The sequence below is a fragment of the Diabrotica virgifera genome, chromosome 1 (assembly GCF_917563875.1).
Source record: "Diabrotica virgifera virgifera chromosome 1, PGI_DIABVI_V3a".
Taxonomy (NCBI): domain Eukaryota; kingdom Metazoa; phylum Arthropoda; class Insecta; order Coleoptera; family Chrysomelidae; genus Diabrotica; species Diabrotica virgifera.
The window spans coordinates 168502127-168520739 of record NC_065443.1 but is presented as its reverse complement, the minus strand read 5'-3'; the positions used below and the strand labels follow the sequence as shown (position 1 = coordinate 168520739).

Here is an 18613-nt window from a genome sequence, read left to right as displayed (position 1 = left end):
TGTAAACCTTCAGGTTTTTGACTCAGTCTCGCCAGGACTATACTTTCAGAATTTTGAGGAATTTCTGTATCTTCACTAACTATAACTCTTACTTGAGGTGTAGACTCTTCAAAATTTAGGACTATTTCTTCATTTTCAATAAACAAAATTTTATTTTGAAGATCTATGATAAATTTGTTTTGCATAATGTCCATTCCAAGAATGCATTCATCTTTAATATCGGCTACAAGAAATATGTGTTTTATCAAGGTGTTGCCAATCTTTATGGTCGCCGTTACTTCTCCATGAATTGGAATAGTTTGACCTGAAGCTGTTTCAAGAACTAAGTTTGTTTTACATGGCTGTAGTTTTCTGTTCAGAAGTTCTTTGCGAACAAAAGATCTTGTTGCACCGGTATCAATAAGAAAAGTGCATTTTTGATTGTCAACGTAGCCCTTAAGTAATAAGTTCTGTTCATTTTTGTTGAAAGTATAACTGCGAATTTGGGGGCTTTTATTAGATTCAGCCGACGCCCGCCCCTTAGTGTCGACTTTTATTCGTTTCCCTGGCTATTGTTTGAATATCTGTGGTCAGTTGTAGGAGATCGACTTCTTACATACCTATCTCTACTAATATTTCTAGTAGGACTATATGATGGGCTTCTGGATGTCGATCTAGGCGACCTTCTGACATCATTATTGTATTCTTCTTTTCTCGCTTGGGATCCACTTCTACAATTGACCTGCAAATGTCCAATTCTTCCGCAGTTAAAACATCTTCTGTTTTGATTTTGAGCTTTTTGTTGATTTTGTTGAAGATTTTGGAGTATGTTCAACATCTGGGACAAAATAGGTTGTTGATTATCTGTGGTAGGGACTTGTTCATCTTCTCGAAATCTTATTTCTTTTAATCTTGGGCGAGATCTTGAAATACTTTTAGCCGCTTCAAACTCCTGGGCTGAAACTAGTGCTCCATTTAGCGTTTTGTGGTGTTGTAATCGGAGAGCCTGTTGCATTTCGATATCATGTAGTCCGTCTATGAATGCCTGTATACCGATTTGTTCAAGAAAATCTTTAGGTGCCTGAGGGTATGCCAAATGTAGTAATCTTTTAATATCAGCTTCAAATTCTTGTAGGCTCTCGTTATGTTTTTGATACCGAACTTTAAGCTGACTTTGAAAAACCTGCTTCAGATGTTGTTGGCCATATCTTGTTTCTAAAGCTTGAACAAGTGAGTCATAACTAGGTGAATCCTGAGGAAGAAATTGAAGGACGGTTGCTGCCTGACCTCGAAGCGACACCACCAAGGAAGCTGCCATTTCTCTTTCAGTCCAGCCATTTGCTTTAGCTGCAGCTTCAAATTGGAAACGATAAGTTTCCCACGCTGTTTGGCCATCAAACGTGGGTGGTTTTAAAATTTTGCTACTTCTAATTATGCCTGGATCAACGATGGAAGAGGAAAGGGCTGTTTGTTCGGATTCGACATTAGTAACTGAAACAATATGTGTTGGATTTTTGCAACACCAAGGAAATAATTTTACACTGGTTTTACACTTCTGAAGCTAGGAATAACTAAAGACACTTTTCACAACTAATATTTTATTACAATAACACAAACTTTTGGTATTAAAGTAATTTTTGTGTGGGATCGGACACACGCCCTACTTTCCCGTTTTTTATTATCTTATTATTCTATATAACAACACCTTGGCAACGAACCTTTTTTTTGAATATTGCGCCTTTGTGTACACTTTGAATTATAGAACATAAAAACATAGAAACATCTTTGTGAAGTGTACACAAGGCGCAAACCACTAAATAAAATATTGAAACAAAATATAGTTTTACTAAATATTAATGTTGGGAATTTATTTCTCCAACATGCTGGGGGGCCTTGGTTTTGATACCAAAACAATATATTCCACCCCTTTTTTTTTACACATTTTTTAAAGAATTTATTGCTTATATAAGTATAAAACTTTTACAAAGTTTTAAATTTAAATAGAAATAGTTATAAAGTTAAATTTTATTTATTATTATAAATTGAAAAAAAAAAAAATAATTTAAATTTGTTCATCGTTAATTGGAAGAACAGCAATTTTTGTGACAGAACGTAAGTATGTTCCCTTTTTAGTTTTTACTTCCACCACTCTTACCTTTCCGTCTTTACCAGGAATAACTTTATTAATCCTTGCTATAGGCCACCCAAAAGAAGAAACATTGTCCTCCTTTACAAGCACAAGCATGCCTTCTTGTAAATTTGGCAACGATTTTCTCCATTTAGGTCTGTTTTGAAGTTGTGTTAGATAATCTTGGTACCACCTTTGCCAAAAATGCTGCTGCATTTGAACACACAACCTCCAAAATTTTAATCTATTTTCAGGAATCTCAGTTAAATTAGTTTCAGGGAAAGTTGTCAAAGGAGCACCTATTAGAAAATGACCTGGGGTCAAATATTCTAAGTCAGAGGAATCATTATTAATTGCCATAAGAGGCCTTGAATTTAATATTCCTTCAACTTGAGTAATCAAAGTATTAAACTCCTCATATGTTAAAATATTATTTCCCATCACCCTTTTTATATGATATTTAGCATTCTTCACCCCGGCCTCCCATAGACCCCCAAATACTGGAGAATAACTTGGGATGAAGCAAAATTCAATTTTATCATCAAGGCAAAAGTTGTTTAACTTAATGTTGCCGTTTAGAAGTTTTTGAAGTTGATTATTTGCTCCCTTGAATGTGGCACCATTGTCACAAAAGATCTTGGATGGTTTACCCCTTCTAGAAATGAATCTTTTTAATGAAGCTAAAAAAGTATCTGTTGTTAGATCAGAGAGTAACTCCATATGAATTGCCTTCACAGAAAAGCAAACAAACAATGCTATATATGCCTTTGTCGTTATAGACTTTCTAATCCGTGACTGTTTAATTTGGAAGGGACCACAGAAGTCTATACCAACATTCTGAAAGACCCTCGATGAACGTACCCTTTGTTCAGGAAGAGATCCCATTAACTGTTCACTGCACTTGGCCTTACATTTAAAACAGGTTACGCATTTGTGCAAAATCCTTTTAATTTCTTTAGTGGCACTAATAATCCAAAAATTTTGATTTAATGAACTTAAAACTTGTTTCGGACCTGCATGTAAAAGTCTTAAGTGCTCTCTGTGAATCAAAAGATCAGTGATATGATTGTTTTTGGGAACGATCAAAGGATGTTTTTTATTAAAAGAAATATCTGAGTTCTCCAGTCTACCACCAACTCTTAACAGTCCCTGAGAGTCCAAGAAAGGATATAAAGAATTTAAATTAGACTTAATTGCTGTGTTGTTGGTTAGACATTTTATTTCCTCAGAAAAATGAAAACTTTGTTCATACTTAATAATGGTTTTAAGGCTATTTTCTAGTTCTACAACTGTTAAACTTCCAGTAATCTTTTTATTTTTATTTTTTATATTATTTACAAATCGTAGGCAATAAGCCACTATTTTTTGAAGTTTTGTTAAGCTAGAGAATTTTATGAAGAAAGATTCTGGTTTGACCTTAGCTAAAGTGACAACTTTATATTCAGGCAAATGGTCTGGAGTAGAAAATGGAATTTCAAAGTGCAAGAATTCAATATTTGAAAGAATTTCAGGACCATTAAACCAAAGATTGTTTGAATTAATTTCATGAGGTTCAAGTCCACGAGAAAGACAATCTCCTGGATTTTCCTTAGTGTTTATATACAACCATTTAAATTCGGATGTCATTTCTTGAATTTTAATAATTCTATTGGCAACATAGGGATTCAATTTCAAAGGTTCGGATTTTATCCAAGCTAAGACAATGTTTGAATCTGAATATAAAAATACCTTACTGACTTTATCTTTTAACAGTTCAAAAACCTTGTGAGATAGTTTTGAAAGCAACAAAGCACTGTTCAGTTCAAGTCTTGGCATAGTTAGTTTTTTGTTTATAGGAACAATCCTAGATTTGGAACAAATCAAATTTACATGTACTTTATTTTCAAAAATAGTCCTCGCATAAATAACAGCTCCATATGCAATCAAGGAGGAGTCACAAAAGCCAACTATTTCAATATGAAGAGCACCAGTAAAGTTTAAATTTCTTTGGACAGTCACTGTGGGCATGCTCATTAAGCTTTCAACAAAATTTTTCCAAGTGTCAAGTAACTCACTGGAAATTATAGCATCCCATTTGACCTTACTTAACCAAAGTTTTTGCATAATTACCTTAGCAGCTACTAAAACTGGGCCCACTAATCCCAAAGGATCATAAAATTTGGAAACAAAACTGAGAATCTGTCTTTTAGTTACACATTCATTTATATCAACTTTTGGACAACTAAATTTAAAATTATCTGTTTTTGTATCATAAGTCAATCCCAGAGTCTTTACCGTTAAATCGTTTTTGCTGATGTTAATTTCATCAAAATTTTGTTTATTTTTAGGAATATCATTTAAAATTTGTAAATTATTTGAGCACCATTTGTGCAACTCGAAGGACCTTAATTTGAGCAGCGAGATAAGTTCATTTTTTAGTTTTATCGTTTCTTCGATTGTGTCACACCCACACAAAATATCATCAACGTAGGTGTTATTAAGAAGAGCTTTAGAAGCCAAAGGATAGCGTTTACCTTCAGTTCGGGCTAATTCTACCAAACATCTGGTAGCTAAAAAGGAAGAAATTCTTAAACCATATGTTACAGTTTGAAGTTGAATACATTGTAAACTGCCATTTTTCTCTCGCCACAAAATATTTTGTAACTGGCAATGGTCTGGATGTACCAAAACCATTCTATACATTTGTTTAATATCTGTCAAAAGGACGTAATTATATTTTCTAAAAAGAACAAGAATATCGAAGAGCTCATTTTGAACTACAGCACCATTATAGAGATAATCATTGATGCATTTTTTCTTTTTTGATTTCATGCTGCCATCAAAGACTACTCTTAATTTTGTTGTTTTTTTGTCTTCACGTATCACTGGATGGTGAGCCATGAAGTATAAAGAACCACTATTTAAGTCATATGTACTAAGACTTACTATTTTTGCATGCTTTAGAGCTAAATATTCATCAATAAAACTTTTGTATTGAGAGTACAGCTCAGGATTGACTTTAAATCTTTTTTCTAGATTTTCAAAGCGTTTTAATGCTACAGAAAATGAATCTCCTAAATCCAAATCAGGTAGATTTTGTTTTAATGGTAATTTAACTTGGTATTTATTATTTATTACTTGCAAAGAATTTTCAAAATTAATCTCACAAGCTTCCTGCTCTGTCGAATATTCCGGAAAAATTTCTGGAACCTTCTCGGTTTCCCAAAATTGAGAAACAATATTTTCTAAATTATTTTTCATGCTTAAATGAAAAGCAGAAAAATTACAAATTTGTAGTGATGGAGCAGAACCACTAACTATGAACCCAAATAGAGTATTTTGTAATATAATCTGGTCTACTTGTATTTTATCGGAGAGCAAAATATGAAATGAAATATTTGCCCCAAACAATATATCAATTGTGCCAGATTTATTGAAGTCATCATCAGACAATTTAATATTTTTAGGAATATTTAAATTTGAAACATTGAAATTTGTTTGTGGTATATCACTAGTAATTTTATCAACCACAGAACATTTTATATTTGTGCTATAATCAAACACACATGACTCAATTTTTAAATTTACAGCCTTTTGCACATTGGTAATATTCTCAGAAATACCTAAGATATTGACATTATTATTAAATGTTTTTAAGTTTAATTTACTTACCAATCTACTTGTTACTAATGATATTTGAGATCCTGTATCCAGGAGACCTCTGGCAGTGATATAATCACCCCTTTTTGTTCTAATTTTTACCTTCACTGTTGGTAACAGAACATTATTAATGTTTTCATTTATTGAACCAAATGTAGTCACCCTATCGTCTGCATTACCACTGTTACCCTGTCCAGTGCTGTCTAATGGAGTTTGTCTGTCCACATGCAGAAGAGAATTATGTTCTTTTCGACAAACTGAACACCTGAAACTCATTTTACACCTACCAGGATGATTATTCAAACAAATTCGACAAGCCTTATGACTGTCTATAAAAGACACTCTATCATTTACTGAAACAGATTTGAAACTGGAACAATTATAAATTTTATGGCCTGAGGATGAACAAAAGCTACACCTGGTTTCTAATTTGACTTTACTTGTAGCCAAGTGAGTTTTTTGATACCTTTCTTTGTTAGTGCTACATTTTTTATCTGGAGTGGTTACAGTTTCTAAAGCTGTAGCCCTATTTTCAATATAAGATAAGAAATCTTTTAAATTTGGCAATTTTGAGTTGTCCCTATCAATTTGAAATGATCTATTAGTATAGTGATCTAGTTTTTTAGTTAAAATGCAAATAAGGATCATATCCCAACTTTCTACGGGTTGCTTTAAGTTTTTTAGTGCACCTAACTGCTGTCTCACTTTACTAATGAACTCACGTAAGGCGGTGGAAGTTCCTTTTTGAATGGAGGGAATGTCAAGTAGTGAATAAATGTGAGAATTTATTAATATTGTTTCATTGTTATAACGGTTATCTAACATTCTCAATGCATCATTATAAGAGTCATTTGTTAGAGGTAGATCATTTATTAGGCTTCTTGCCTCTCCTTCCAAATGATTCTTTAAATGAAAAAGTTTTTCAACATTTTGCAGTGACTTATTTCTATCAAAAACAGCTAGAAATAAATCTATAAAAGGTCTATAACTTGTTAAATCTTTGCCGTCATAACAAGGAATTTCTATTCGTGGAATATTTGAAGAATAAAAAGAATTATTTACATCTTGTGGATTAGTACTTACGCTCTGTATTACTGTTTTTGAGAGTTGACTATTAATTTTAGCTAATGTGTCAAAGTATTCCTCTCTAATATTATCAATGGAATCTGCATACCCCTGTTCACAACATAAAATTTCACAATGAAGATCTTGAAGTTTATTAAAATTTTCTATTAGTAAGTCTTTCCTAGTTTGTAATTGATTAATTATTAATTCAGAAATTTCTTTGTCCAAATGTTTTTCAACAAACCTTGTAATAGTTTTAATAGACTGAATTTCTTGAGATTTTTTAGTTTTTAGCATTTCAATATCCTTTTTAGCGGGCATTTTTTTTTTATATGAATCTACCTAAAACTTAAAAGGTAAAAAAAACTATTTTAAATATCAAAATAACAAAAATGTTGACGATTATTTACAAACCAAAACACAAACAGTCAATTTATTTAATTTTGTATTCACTGTCAATGTCAGTTTTCTGTCACTTCATATATGATCGATTTCATAAAACATCGATTATTTCTCTCGATCGCTTGATAACCATTCGACGTCGGTCGTTCGCCCTCTTTTACATAGATGGCGCTATTGTATGAGCTTGACGTTTTACAAAATTAATTTTTTAATGATTTTTCTTTTTTGTAATTTCTTTTCTAATAATTTCTTTTTTGTTCAATAATTTCTTCTTCTTTTTTTTTTTTTTTTTTTATTAGGTGTGTTTCTTACCTTCTGGAAATTGAGTAATTCCTAGCTTCTTTTTATTTCCGGCTCGACTGGATCAAACTTGATGTTGGATTTTTGCAACACCAAGGAAATAATTTTACACTGGTTTTACACTTCTGAAGCTAGGAATAACTAAAGACACTTTTCACAACTAATATTTTATTACAATAACACAAACTTTTGGTATTAAAGTAATTTTTGTGTGGGATCGGACACACGCCCTACTTTCCCGTTTTTTATTATCTTATTATTCTATATAACAACACCTTGGCAACGAACCTTTTTTTTGAATATTGCGCCTTTGTGTACACTTTGAATTATAGAACATAAAAACATAGAAACATCTTTGTGAAGTGTACACAAGGCGCAAACCACTAAATAAAATATTGAAACAAAATATAGTTTTACTAAATATTAATGTTGGGAATTTATTTCTCCAACAATATGAGATAAAGAAGCTTGGGTATTAATTTTGTTTGCTAACTCTACTATTTGTTTTTCTAAACTATATTTCAAATCGTTTTGTTGCTGCTTTAAATCGTTTTGTTGCTGTTCTATTTTATTTTCTAAATAATTTTGTTGTTGGTCTATTTTGTTTTCTAAATAATTTTGTTGTTGTTCTATTTTATTATCTAAACAGTTTTGTTTTTCTTCTAATATATCTATTTTATTAGTAATTCGACTTACCTCTAACTGAAAATGCTCGTGAATTTGGGACAAACTATTCATAATTTCTACCTCTGCTTGTCTACGCCTCTCCTCCTCTTCTTTTCTAAGCTTTTTATCTTCCTCTTTCTCTTCTTGCCTACGTTTCTCTTCATTTTCTTTCTCTTCTTGCCTACGCTTCTCTTCATTTTCTTTCTCTTCTTGCCTACGTTTCTCTTCATTTTCTTTCCCTTCTTGCCTACGTTTCTCTTCATTTTCTTTCTCTTCTTGCCTACGTTTCTCTTCATTTTCTTTCATTTTTAAAAACCATGCTGGTGGTCCGGATGTATCCATTTCCTTCTCAACTTTAGATGATCTGGTATTTACCATAAACAATTCTCAATATCTTCTTCAATATCTCTTAAATCCCACCGCTGTCACCAATGTTACAACTTTTTCAAAGTAACTTTATTCAAACTCAAATACAATATAAACTTTAACAAACTGACAACTGTCGACTACTAAATCTGAATTACAACTGAACTATAGAATGTCAAACACATAATGTTTATATAGTTTTCTGACGTTCTAGATGTCACCAGACATTTCTGGGTTATTCCATGACATCCAGAATATTCTCGTACGTGACTACTTCTTCTTTCACGTCGAGGGACTCTTTCTATGTAGGAACAATCTACGGAACTGTCATAACAATATATATATATATATATATATATATATATATATATATTATTTTTATATATATATATATATATATATATATATACAGGGTGTCCCGGAAAATAGTGCGTTCCTTTAAGGTATGGATAGAATACACAATTTAGAACAAAAAAGTCCTATACCATTTTTTTCTAAAGTTAACCTTTTCCAAAAAAAGGATTACATTGGTTTCCATATACCTGAATTTTAATCTTCAGAAAATTAAATAATCTGGCAACATGTTACGCACTGGTGAATAAGAACTCGTTTGTGTCTTACAGTATTTAAAATAATCCAACCTAATACTTACTACTTTTGTTTACTATAATTTTTTTAAATGTAGTTGAAATATGGCATAATTTTAAACGAATTATACTTACATAATATTTTAACATGAAAACACATTTTAACTGAACCACCACTTTTGCAAACACATGAATTCATAGAGTATCATACACTCATACGACGAGAAATTCCAGCAAAACATTTTGAAAGAAATTATAGTAGGTATTATGCCTCTCCATTTATTGATCTGCCATAAATAATCAACATATCATAATATTACTCATGAACACACGATTCAAAAACATTTTCGGCGTTGACACTAAACAGGATTCTTCCAAATTATCTGTTTACTAAACATGGGACTATTTACGTTTAGATTTTTGTACTTCACAGAGTTGCCAGATTTGAATTTACATTCCAAAATGTTTTATAGTTTTTTGGTCAAACGGTTGAATTTAGAAAAAAATGTTATAAGAGATTTTTGTTCTACATGGTGCCTTCTACCTATACCTTTAAGGAACGCACTATTTTCCGGGACACCCTGTATATATATATATATATATATATATATAGTTTAGTTATTTCCTGACCGTAAATTATTAAATAGAAATTTTTTAATTCCTGGGTTTTCGGTCTGATAAAAATAAAACACTTTATTATGGCTTAAACGTTTCGGCTAATTGCCATTTTCAATAAGCACTTTAATGAATAATTGTAAACATTACATAAAACAAAACAAAAGACTAAAATTTACATTGCACTTGTTGGCTTGGCGTTTTGTTGTGGAATGCGAGCTTGACTCTTGAAACCATATGGCAGAATTCAAAATTGACGTCCGTTAAGGACCGTATTTAAAATATTTGCCAAATTGTACATTTATAAAAATTAAATCAATTTATTAAATTATGATATACACTGGAGAGATCCTTGATGTCAGTTTTATTATTTATGCAATTTTGGTCTTTCTTTACATGGATCATCTCCAATATACATCTTTTGTTGTAGTTTTGTTCTTTTTCTAAAATTTGTACATTTTCAAAATCAAAAGCATGGTTATTTTCTATGGAATGCTTGGCTAATGCTGTAGTGTTTACTTTGTTGGTTTGTACACTATGTTTGTGTGCAACCATCCTTCTATGTATATATTGATGTGTTTGCCCAATGTATGTCGAATTGCAGTCTTTACAATTTACTTTATAAACAACATCTGACTGCTGGTCCTTAGTAACAATGGGTTTAAATTTTGAAAAACATTGCCCCGATGTTTTAGGCGCTTTACATTCTCGACATTTGTTCGGAAAATCCATTTATATATGGTAGGGATATATAGCGTTTATTTGGGTTGGTGATATTACTATTGATATTGTTAGGTGAAATTTGGATTTGATTTGGAGTGGTATTGGAATTTGATTGGTTGTTGATGATATATTTTCTTTTTTTAATTAGAGGGTTGTAAAATTCTGGCGGATAATTATTTTTTTCTAAAATATCTTTAACTCTTTTCAGATTTTCGGAATGGAATTGTGGGCTAGATAGCTTAATTGCTCTATCCGTTAGACTGAATATAACACTTCTTTTGTGACTTACCGGTGCGTTGGTATTGTAGTTTAAATATCTTCCAGACCAGACATCTTTTGTAAACCAGTTGGTAGTTATAAGTCGGTTATTGCTGTTATACTCCAAACTTAGATCGAGAAAATTAATTTTGTTGTTTTCTTCCATTTCATAAGTAAATTGAATGTTATTATGGAAGAGTTTGGGTCCTAATTTTTCTTTACCTATACAAAAGTTTCCTACTTTTAACATTATTGCTGGAATCGAAAATGGTCTAACCTACATCAATAATTCAAATATAAACGAAATTAGAAGTAAAGCAGTCAACATAATCACAAATTATACTCAAAAGATACAAAGATATGCAGGTCACCAAAAAAGTCAATATAATTACTATTTAAAACAAACAAAAGCTTTCTTAGAACAAAATACAAACCTACTGATTTTGACAGCAGATAAATGTAACAAAACAGTAATAATGTTAAAAGCCGAATATCTAAACAAACTTAAACTCCTCTTAAATGACGAAACAGTATACAAGAAAGAAAAATTAAATCTTACAAATAAAATCCAAACATCTCTAAATTCACTCATTAACAGATGGTATAAGAAAAAATATATAGACTTAAGCTTGAAAAATAAATTAATATCCCACAATGGCACATCCTCCTATATATACGGGCTTCCAAAAGTGCATAAAAACAACATTCCACTTCGCCCAATTGTTAGTAACATTGGAAGTCCAACATACAACCTCTCCAAATATTTTGCAGACATTCTGGGAAATGTAATCGGTAAGACCCAATATCATATACAAGACTCATGGGATTTTCACAATTTTATTTCAAAACAGTCCGTACCAATTAATCACAAACTTATATCTTTCGACGTAAAATCACTCTACACCAACATTCCAATCGAAATAGCTTTAAACTGTGTCAAATCCAGATGGAGTAACATCCAAACACATACTTCTCTTCCTCTTGAAGACTTTCTAGAAGGTGTAAAATTCTGCCTTAGCTCAACATTCTTCCAACATGAAAATGAATACTATTCTCAGATTTCTGGAGTAGCTATGGGCTCACCTATATCAGCACCAATAGCAAACTTGGTCATGGAAATATTAGAGACAACAGTCATCTCTAAATTAAAATACAATATACACTTCTACAAACGATACGTAGATGACTGCCTGCTTTGCATACCGGATCATGAAATCGAGTATACCCTTCAAATTTTCAATAACTTCCATAATAACATTCAATTTACTTATGAAATGGAAGAAAACAACAAAATTAATTTTCTCGATCTAAGTTTGGAGTATAACAGCAATAACCGACTTATAACTACCAACTGGTTTACAAAAGATGTCTGGTCTGGAAGATATTTAAACTACAATACCAACGCACCGGTAAGTCACAAAAGAAGTGTTATATTCAGTCTAACGGATAGAGCAATTAAGCTATCTAGCCCACAATTCCATTCCGAAAATCTGAAAAGAGTTAAAGATATTTTAGAAAAAAATAATTATCCGCCAGAATTTTACAACCCTCTAATTAAAAAAAGAAAATATATCATCAACAACCAATCAAATTCCAATACCACTCCAAATCAAATCCAAATTTCACCTAACAATATCAATAGTAATATCACCAACCCAAATAAACGCTATATATCCCTACCATATATAAATGGATTTTCCGAACAAATGTCGAGAATGTTTGCAAAATATGATATCAATGTTGGACATAAAGCGCCTAAAACATCGGGGCAATGTTTTTCAAAATTTAAACCCATTGTTACTAAGGACCAGCAGTCAGATGTTGTTTATAAAGTAAATTGTAAAGACTGCAATTCGACATACATTGGGCAAACACATCAATATATACATAGAAGGATGGTTGCACACAAACATAGTGTACAAACCAACAAAGTAAACACTACAGCATTAGCCAAGCATTCCATAGAAAATAACCATGCTTTTGATTTTGAAAATGTACAAATTTTAGAAAAAGAACAAAACTACAACAAAAGATGTATATTGGAGATGATCCATGTAAAGAAAGACCAAAATTGCATAAATAATAAAACTGACATCAAGGATCTCTCCAGTGTATATCATAATTTAATAAATTGATTTAATTTTTATAAATGTACAATTTGGCAAATATTTTAAATACGGTCCTTAACGGACGTCAATTTTGAATTCTGCCATATGGTTTCAAGAGTCAAGCTCGCATTCCACAACAAAACGCCAAGCCAACAAGTGCAATGTAAATTTTAGTCTTTTGTTTTGTTTTATGTAATGTTTACAATTATTCATTAAAGTGCTTATTGAAAATGGCAATTAGCCGAAACGTTTAAGCCATAATAAAGTGTTTTATTTTTATCAGACCGAAAACCCAGGAATTAAAAAATTTCTATATATATATATATATAATATATATATATATATATATATATATATATATATATATATATATATATATATATATATATATATATATATAAAAATAAATAAGCAAAATCATTGGCTAATACTCGTAAAGTGAATGCGAATTTAGTTGGAAATATATAAAATGATGAAAGGTCATCATTCCATACATTTCTGTGCAACTATATACACCGGTGTTTCGGCCTATTTGGGCTTCGTCAGTATAGTGTAGCAAGTTAAAAAAGTTGTTTGTTAACTTGTAAAAGGTTATATTAAAATATATATATATATATATATATATATATATATATATATATATATATATATATATATATATAAGATGGTGGTATTCTTGACTGTAGATTTATATATCAAGTAGTGACTCTTGAGGATGCAGTCAGTTTATTTGGCCCACAAGACAAAGAAAACTCTTTGACTTACTGTCAAGCTTTCGAATTATATTTAATTCTTTTTTCAAGACATCTACAAAATTTATAAATATAAAAATTAATTTATTAAATTAATTAATTTATATATATATATATATATATATATATATATATATATATATATATATATAAATAGTTGGTTTTTAATTCCTGGGTTTGCGGTCTGTTATAAATAAAACACTTGATTTTGCTTAGACGTTTCGGCTACTTGCCATTTTCAATAAGCACTTTTAATTAAACATTACACTGTTAACAAACATATTTTATATACATTACACGTAATATTTTAAAAAATTTAAAAAATGCACATCGTGTTTCTCTAAGATGTTATGAGAGAATGCCAGGCATGGGCATATGGTAAAAGCACTTCAGAACGGTTTTGGGTGGTGGTCGTAAAACCAAAACGATTATACACAGGAGATCAAATTACATAATATACGAAAGAAATAAATTTGGAAATAAATCTAATGTTTAACGTTCAATAATAGGAGAAAGATATTTTGCAATTATGATCTCAGTATGTAGCTCGCAATATGAATACTGAGGTGTGTATTTTTTTTTTGTATTTTATATGGAACAGAGGCTTGAACGCTAAAACAAGGATATACGTAATTAGAGCAGAGTATTTGAGATGTGGACATATAGACTATTTTTAAAAATAACCTTGGTTGAAAATATTATGAAACACAAACCACGTTTTGTAACCGAAATGAAATGAAGAAAAATGAGATATTAAATACAATTAAATTAAGAAATTTACATTATTTGGAATCATGTTATGAGAAATGAGATATGTGTTTATGTAGATCATTATATAGGAAAAGATACTGGGCAGAAGAAGCTTAGGACGTTGGCATATATCCTGGCTAAACAAAATTTATATAATGATACAACTGCAACTCTGTGGAGTTGCTATCAAAGGTAGCACTTAAAGAAAAAAAATAAGAAATGCCGTATTTAAAGTGTTTACCAATGATGTGTTTACAACCACACTCAATTTATCAAATTGTGATATATATTGGAGAGATCTTGAATATCAGTTTTATTATTGATACAATTTTGGTCTTTCTTTATATGAATCATCTCCAATATACATCTTTTGTTATAATTTTGCTCTTTTTCCAGAATCTGTACATTCTCAAAATCAAAACTATGGTTATTTTCTACAGAATGTTTGGCTAAGGCTGTGGTGTTTATTTTGTTGGTTTGTACACTATGTTTGTGTGCAACAATCCTTCTATGTAGATATTGGTGTGTTTGCCCAATGTATGTTGAATTGCAGTCTTTACAATTTATTTTATACACAACATCCGACTGCTGATCTTTAGTAACTTTGGGTTTAAATTTTGAGAAATATTTTCCGGATGTTTTAGATGATTTATGTCCAACATTAATATCATATCTTGCCAACGTTTTCGAGATTTGTTCGGAGAATCCACTAATGTATGGTAGGGATATGTAGTGTTTGTTTGGATTTGTGATATTACTATTATTATTGTTGGGTATGGTTTGAGTTTGTTTTAGATTGGCATTGGAATTACTGGAGTTAGATTGATTTTTGATAATGTGGATTCATTTTTGAATTAGACGGTTGTAAAATTCTGGTGGATAATTATTTTTTTCTAAAATGTCTGTAACTTTTCTCAGATTTTCGGAGTGGTATTGTGGACTAGATAGTTTAATTGCTCTGTCTGTAAGACTGAATATAACACTTCGTTTGTGACTTACAGGTGCGTTGGTGTTAAAATTTAAATATCTTCCGGACCAGACATCTTTTGTAAACCAGTTTGTAGTTATCAGTCGGTTACTGTTGTTATACTCTAAACTTAGATCAAGAAAGTTAATTTTGTTGTTTTCCTCTAATTCGGATGTAAACTGAATTTTATTATGAAAGCTGTTAAACATTTGTAGAGTATAATCGATGTCGTCCTCTGGAAGGCATAGTAGGCAGTCATCAACATATCGTTTGTAGAAATGTATCTGATATTTTAATTTAGAAATGACTGTTGCCTCTAATATTTCCATGACCAAGTTTGCTATTGGCGCTGAAATAGGCGAACCCATGGCCACCCCAGAAATCTGAGAATAGTATTCGTTTTCATGTTGAAAAAATGTAGAGCTGAGGCAGAATTTTACACCTTCTAGGAAATTTTAGAGGGGAAGAGAAGTATGTGTTTGGATGTTACTCCATCTGGTTTTGACACACTCCAAAGCTATTTCAATTGGAATGTTAGTATATAATGATTTTACGTCGAAAGATATAAGTTGATTAACTGGTACGAATTGTTTTGAAATAAAACTGTGAAAATCCCATGAGTCCTGTATATGATAGTGGGTCTTACCGATTACATTTCCCAAAATGTCTGCAAAATACTTAGAGAGATTGTATGTTGGACTTCCAATGTTACTAACATAAACACAACATTCCGCTTCGCCCAATTGCTAGTAACATTGGAAGTCCAACATACAATCTCTAAGTATTTTGCAGACATTTTGGGAAATGTAATCGGTAAGACCCACTATCATATACAGGACTCATGGGGTTTTCACAGTTTTATTTCAAAACAATCCGTACCAGTTAATCACAAACTTATATCTTTCGACGTAAAATCATTATATACTAACATTCCAATTGAAATAGCTTTAGAGTGTGTCAAAACCAGATGGAGTAACATCCAAACACATACTTCTCTTCCCCTCGAAAATTTCCTAGAAGGTGTAAAATTCTGCCTCAGCTCTACATTTTTTCAACATGAAAACGAATACTATTCTCAGATTTCTGGGGTGGCCATGGGTTCGCCTATTTCAGCGCCAATAGCAGACTTGGTCATGGAAATATTAGAGGCAACAGTCATTTCTAAATTAAAATATCAGATACATTTCTACAAACGATATGTTGATGACTGCCTACTATGCCTTCCAGAGGACGACATCGATTATACTCTACAAATGTTTAACATCTTTCATAATAAAATTCAGTTTACATCCGAATTAGAGGAAAACAACAAAATTAACTTTCTTGATCTAAGTTTAGAGTGTAACAACAGTAACCGACTGATAACTACAGACTGGTGTACAAAAGATGTCTGGTCCGGAAGATATTTAAATTTTAACACCAACGCACCTGTAAGTCACAAACGAAGTGTTATATTCAGTCTTACAGACAGAGCAATTAAACTATCTAGCCCACAATACCACTCCGAAAATCTGAGAAAAGTTACAGACATTTTAGAAAAAAATAATTATCCACCAGAATTTTACAACCGTCTAATTCAAAAATGAATCCACATTATCAAAAATCAATCTAACTCCAGTAATTCCAATGCCAATCTAAAACAAACTCAAACCATACCTAACAATAATAATAGTAGTATCACAAATCCAAACAAACACTACATATCCCTACCATACATTAGTGGATTCTCCGAACAAATCTCGAAAACGATGGCAAGATATGATATTAATGTTGGACATAAATCATCTAAAACATCCGGAAAATATTTCTCAAAATTTAAACCCAAAGTTACTAAAGATCAGCAGTCGGATGTTGTGTATAAAATAAATTGTAAAGACTGCAATTCAACATACATTGGGCAAACACACCAATATCTACATAGAAGGATTGTTGCACACAAACATAGTGTACAAACCAACAAAATAAACACCACAGCCTTAGCCAAACATTCTGTAGAAAATAACCATAGTTTTGATTTTGAGAATGTACAGATTCTGGAAAAAGAGCAAAATTATAACAAAAGATGTATATTGGAGATGATTCATATAAAGAAAGACCAAAATTGTATCAATAATAAAACTGATATTCAAGATCTCTCCAATATATATCACAATTTGATAAATTGAGTGTGGTTGTAAACACACCATTTGATAGCAACTCCACAGAGTTGCAGTTGTATCATTATATAAATTTTGTTTAGCCAGGATATATGCCAACGTCCTAAGCTTCTTCTGCCCAGTATCTTTTCCTATATAATGATCTACATAAACACATATCTCATTTCTCATAACATGATTCCAAATAATGTAAATTTCTTAATTTAATTGTATTTAATATCTCATTTTTCTTCATTTCATTTCGGTTACAAAACGTGGTTTGTGTTTGATAATATTTTCAACCAAGGTTATTTTTAAAAATAGTCTATATGTCCACATCTCAAATACTCTACTCTAATTACGTATATCATTGTTTTAGCGTTCAAGCCTCTGTTCCATATAAAATACAAAAAAAAATACACATCTCAGTATTCATATTTCGAGCTACATACTGAGATCATAATTGCAAAATATCTTTCTCCTATTATTGAACGTTAAACATTAGATTTATTTCCAAATTTATTTCTTTCGTATATTATATAATTTGATCTCCTGTGTATAATCGTTTTGGTTTTACGACCACCACCCAAAACCGTTCTGAAGTGCTTTTACCATATGCCCATGCCTGGCATTCTCTCATAACATCTTAGAGAAACACGATGTGCATTTTTTAAATTTTTTAAAATATTACGTGTAATGTATATAAAATATGTTTGTTAACAGTGTAATGTTTAATTAAAAGTGCTTATTGAAAATGGCAAGTAGCCGAAACGTCTAAGCAAAATCAAGTGTTTTATTTATAACAGACCGCAAACCCAGGAATTAAAAACCAACTATTTAAAAATTCACGGTCAGGAAATAAGCAATATATATATATATATATATATATATATATATATATATATATATATATATATATATAAAATGATGTTGGATAATCGAGTACAAATATAAAAATAAATAAGCAAAATCATTGGCTAATACTCGTAAAGTGAATGTGAATCTAGTTGGAAATATATAAAATGATGAAGGGTCATTATAATAATAATATATAATATATAATCATAATCCTTTTACAAGTTAACAAACAACTTTTTTTAACTTGCTACACTATACTGACGAAGCCCAAATAGGCCGAAACACCGGTGTATATAGTTGCACAGAAATGCATGG

General features: G+C 31.0%; 1 protein-coding gene across 1 annotated transcript; it reads right to left on the bottom strand.

The window, feature by feature from the left end:
• Window positions 1-1354: 1354 nt before the first annotated feature.
• On the bottom strand, window positions 1355-8856 carry LOC126878824 (uncharacterized). Its single transcript, XM_050641734.1, has 2 exons — window positions 8210-8856; window positions 1355-1470 (listed from the first exon to the last, which is right to left on the bottom strand). Exons 1-2 carry the CDS (start codon window positions 8555-8557, stop codon window positions 1411-1413), a joined length of 408 nt encoding a protein of 135 aa, XP_050497691.1. The 5' UTR covers window positions 8558-8856; the 3' UTR covers window positions 1355-1410.
• Window positions 8857-18613: the final 9757 nt, after the last annotated feature.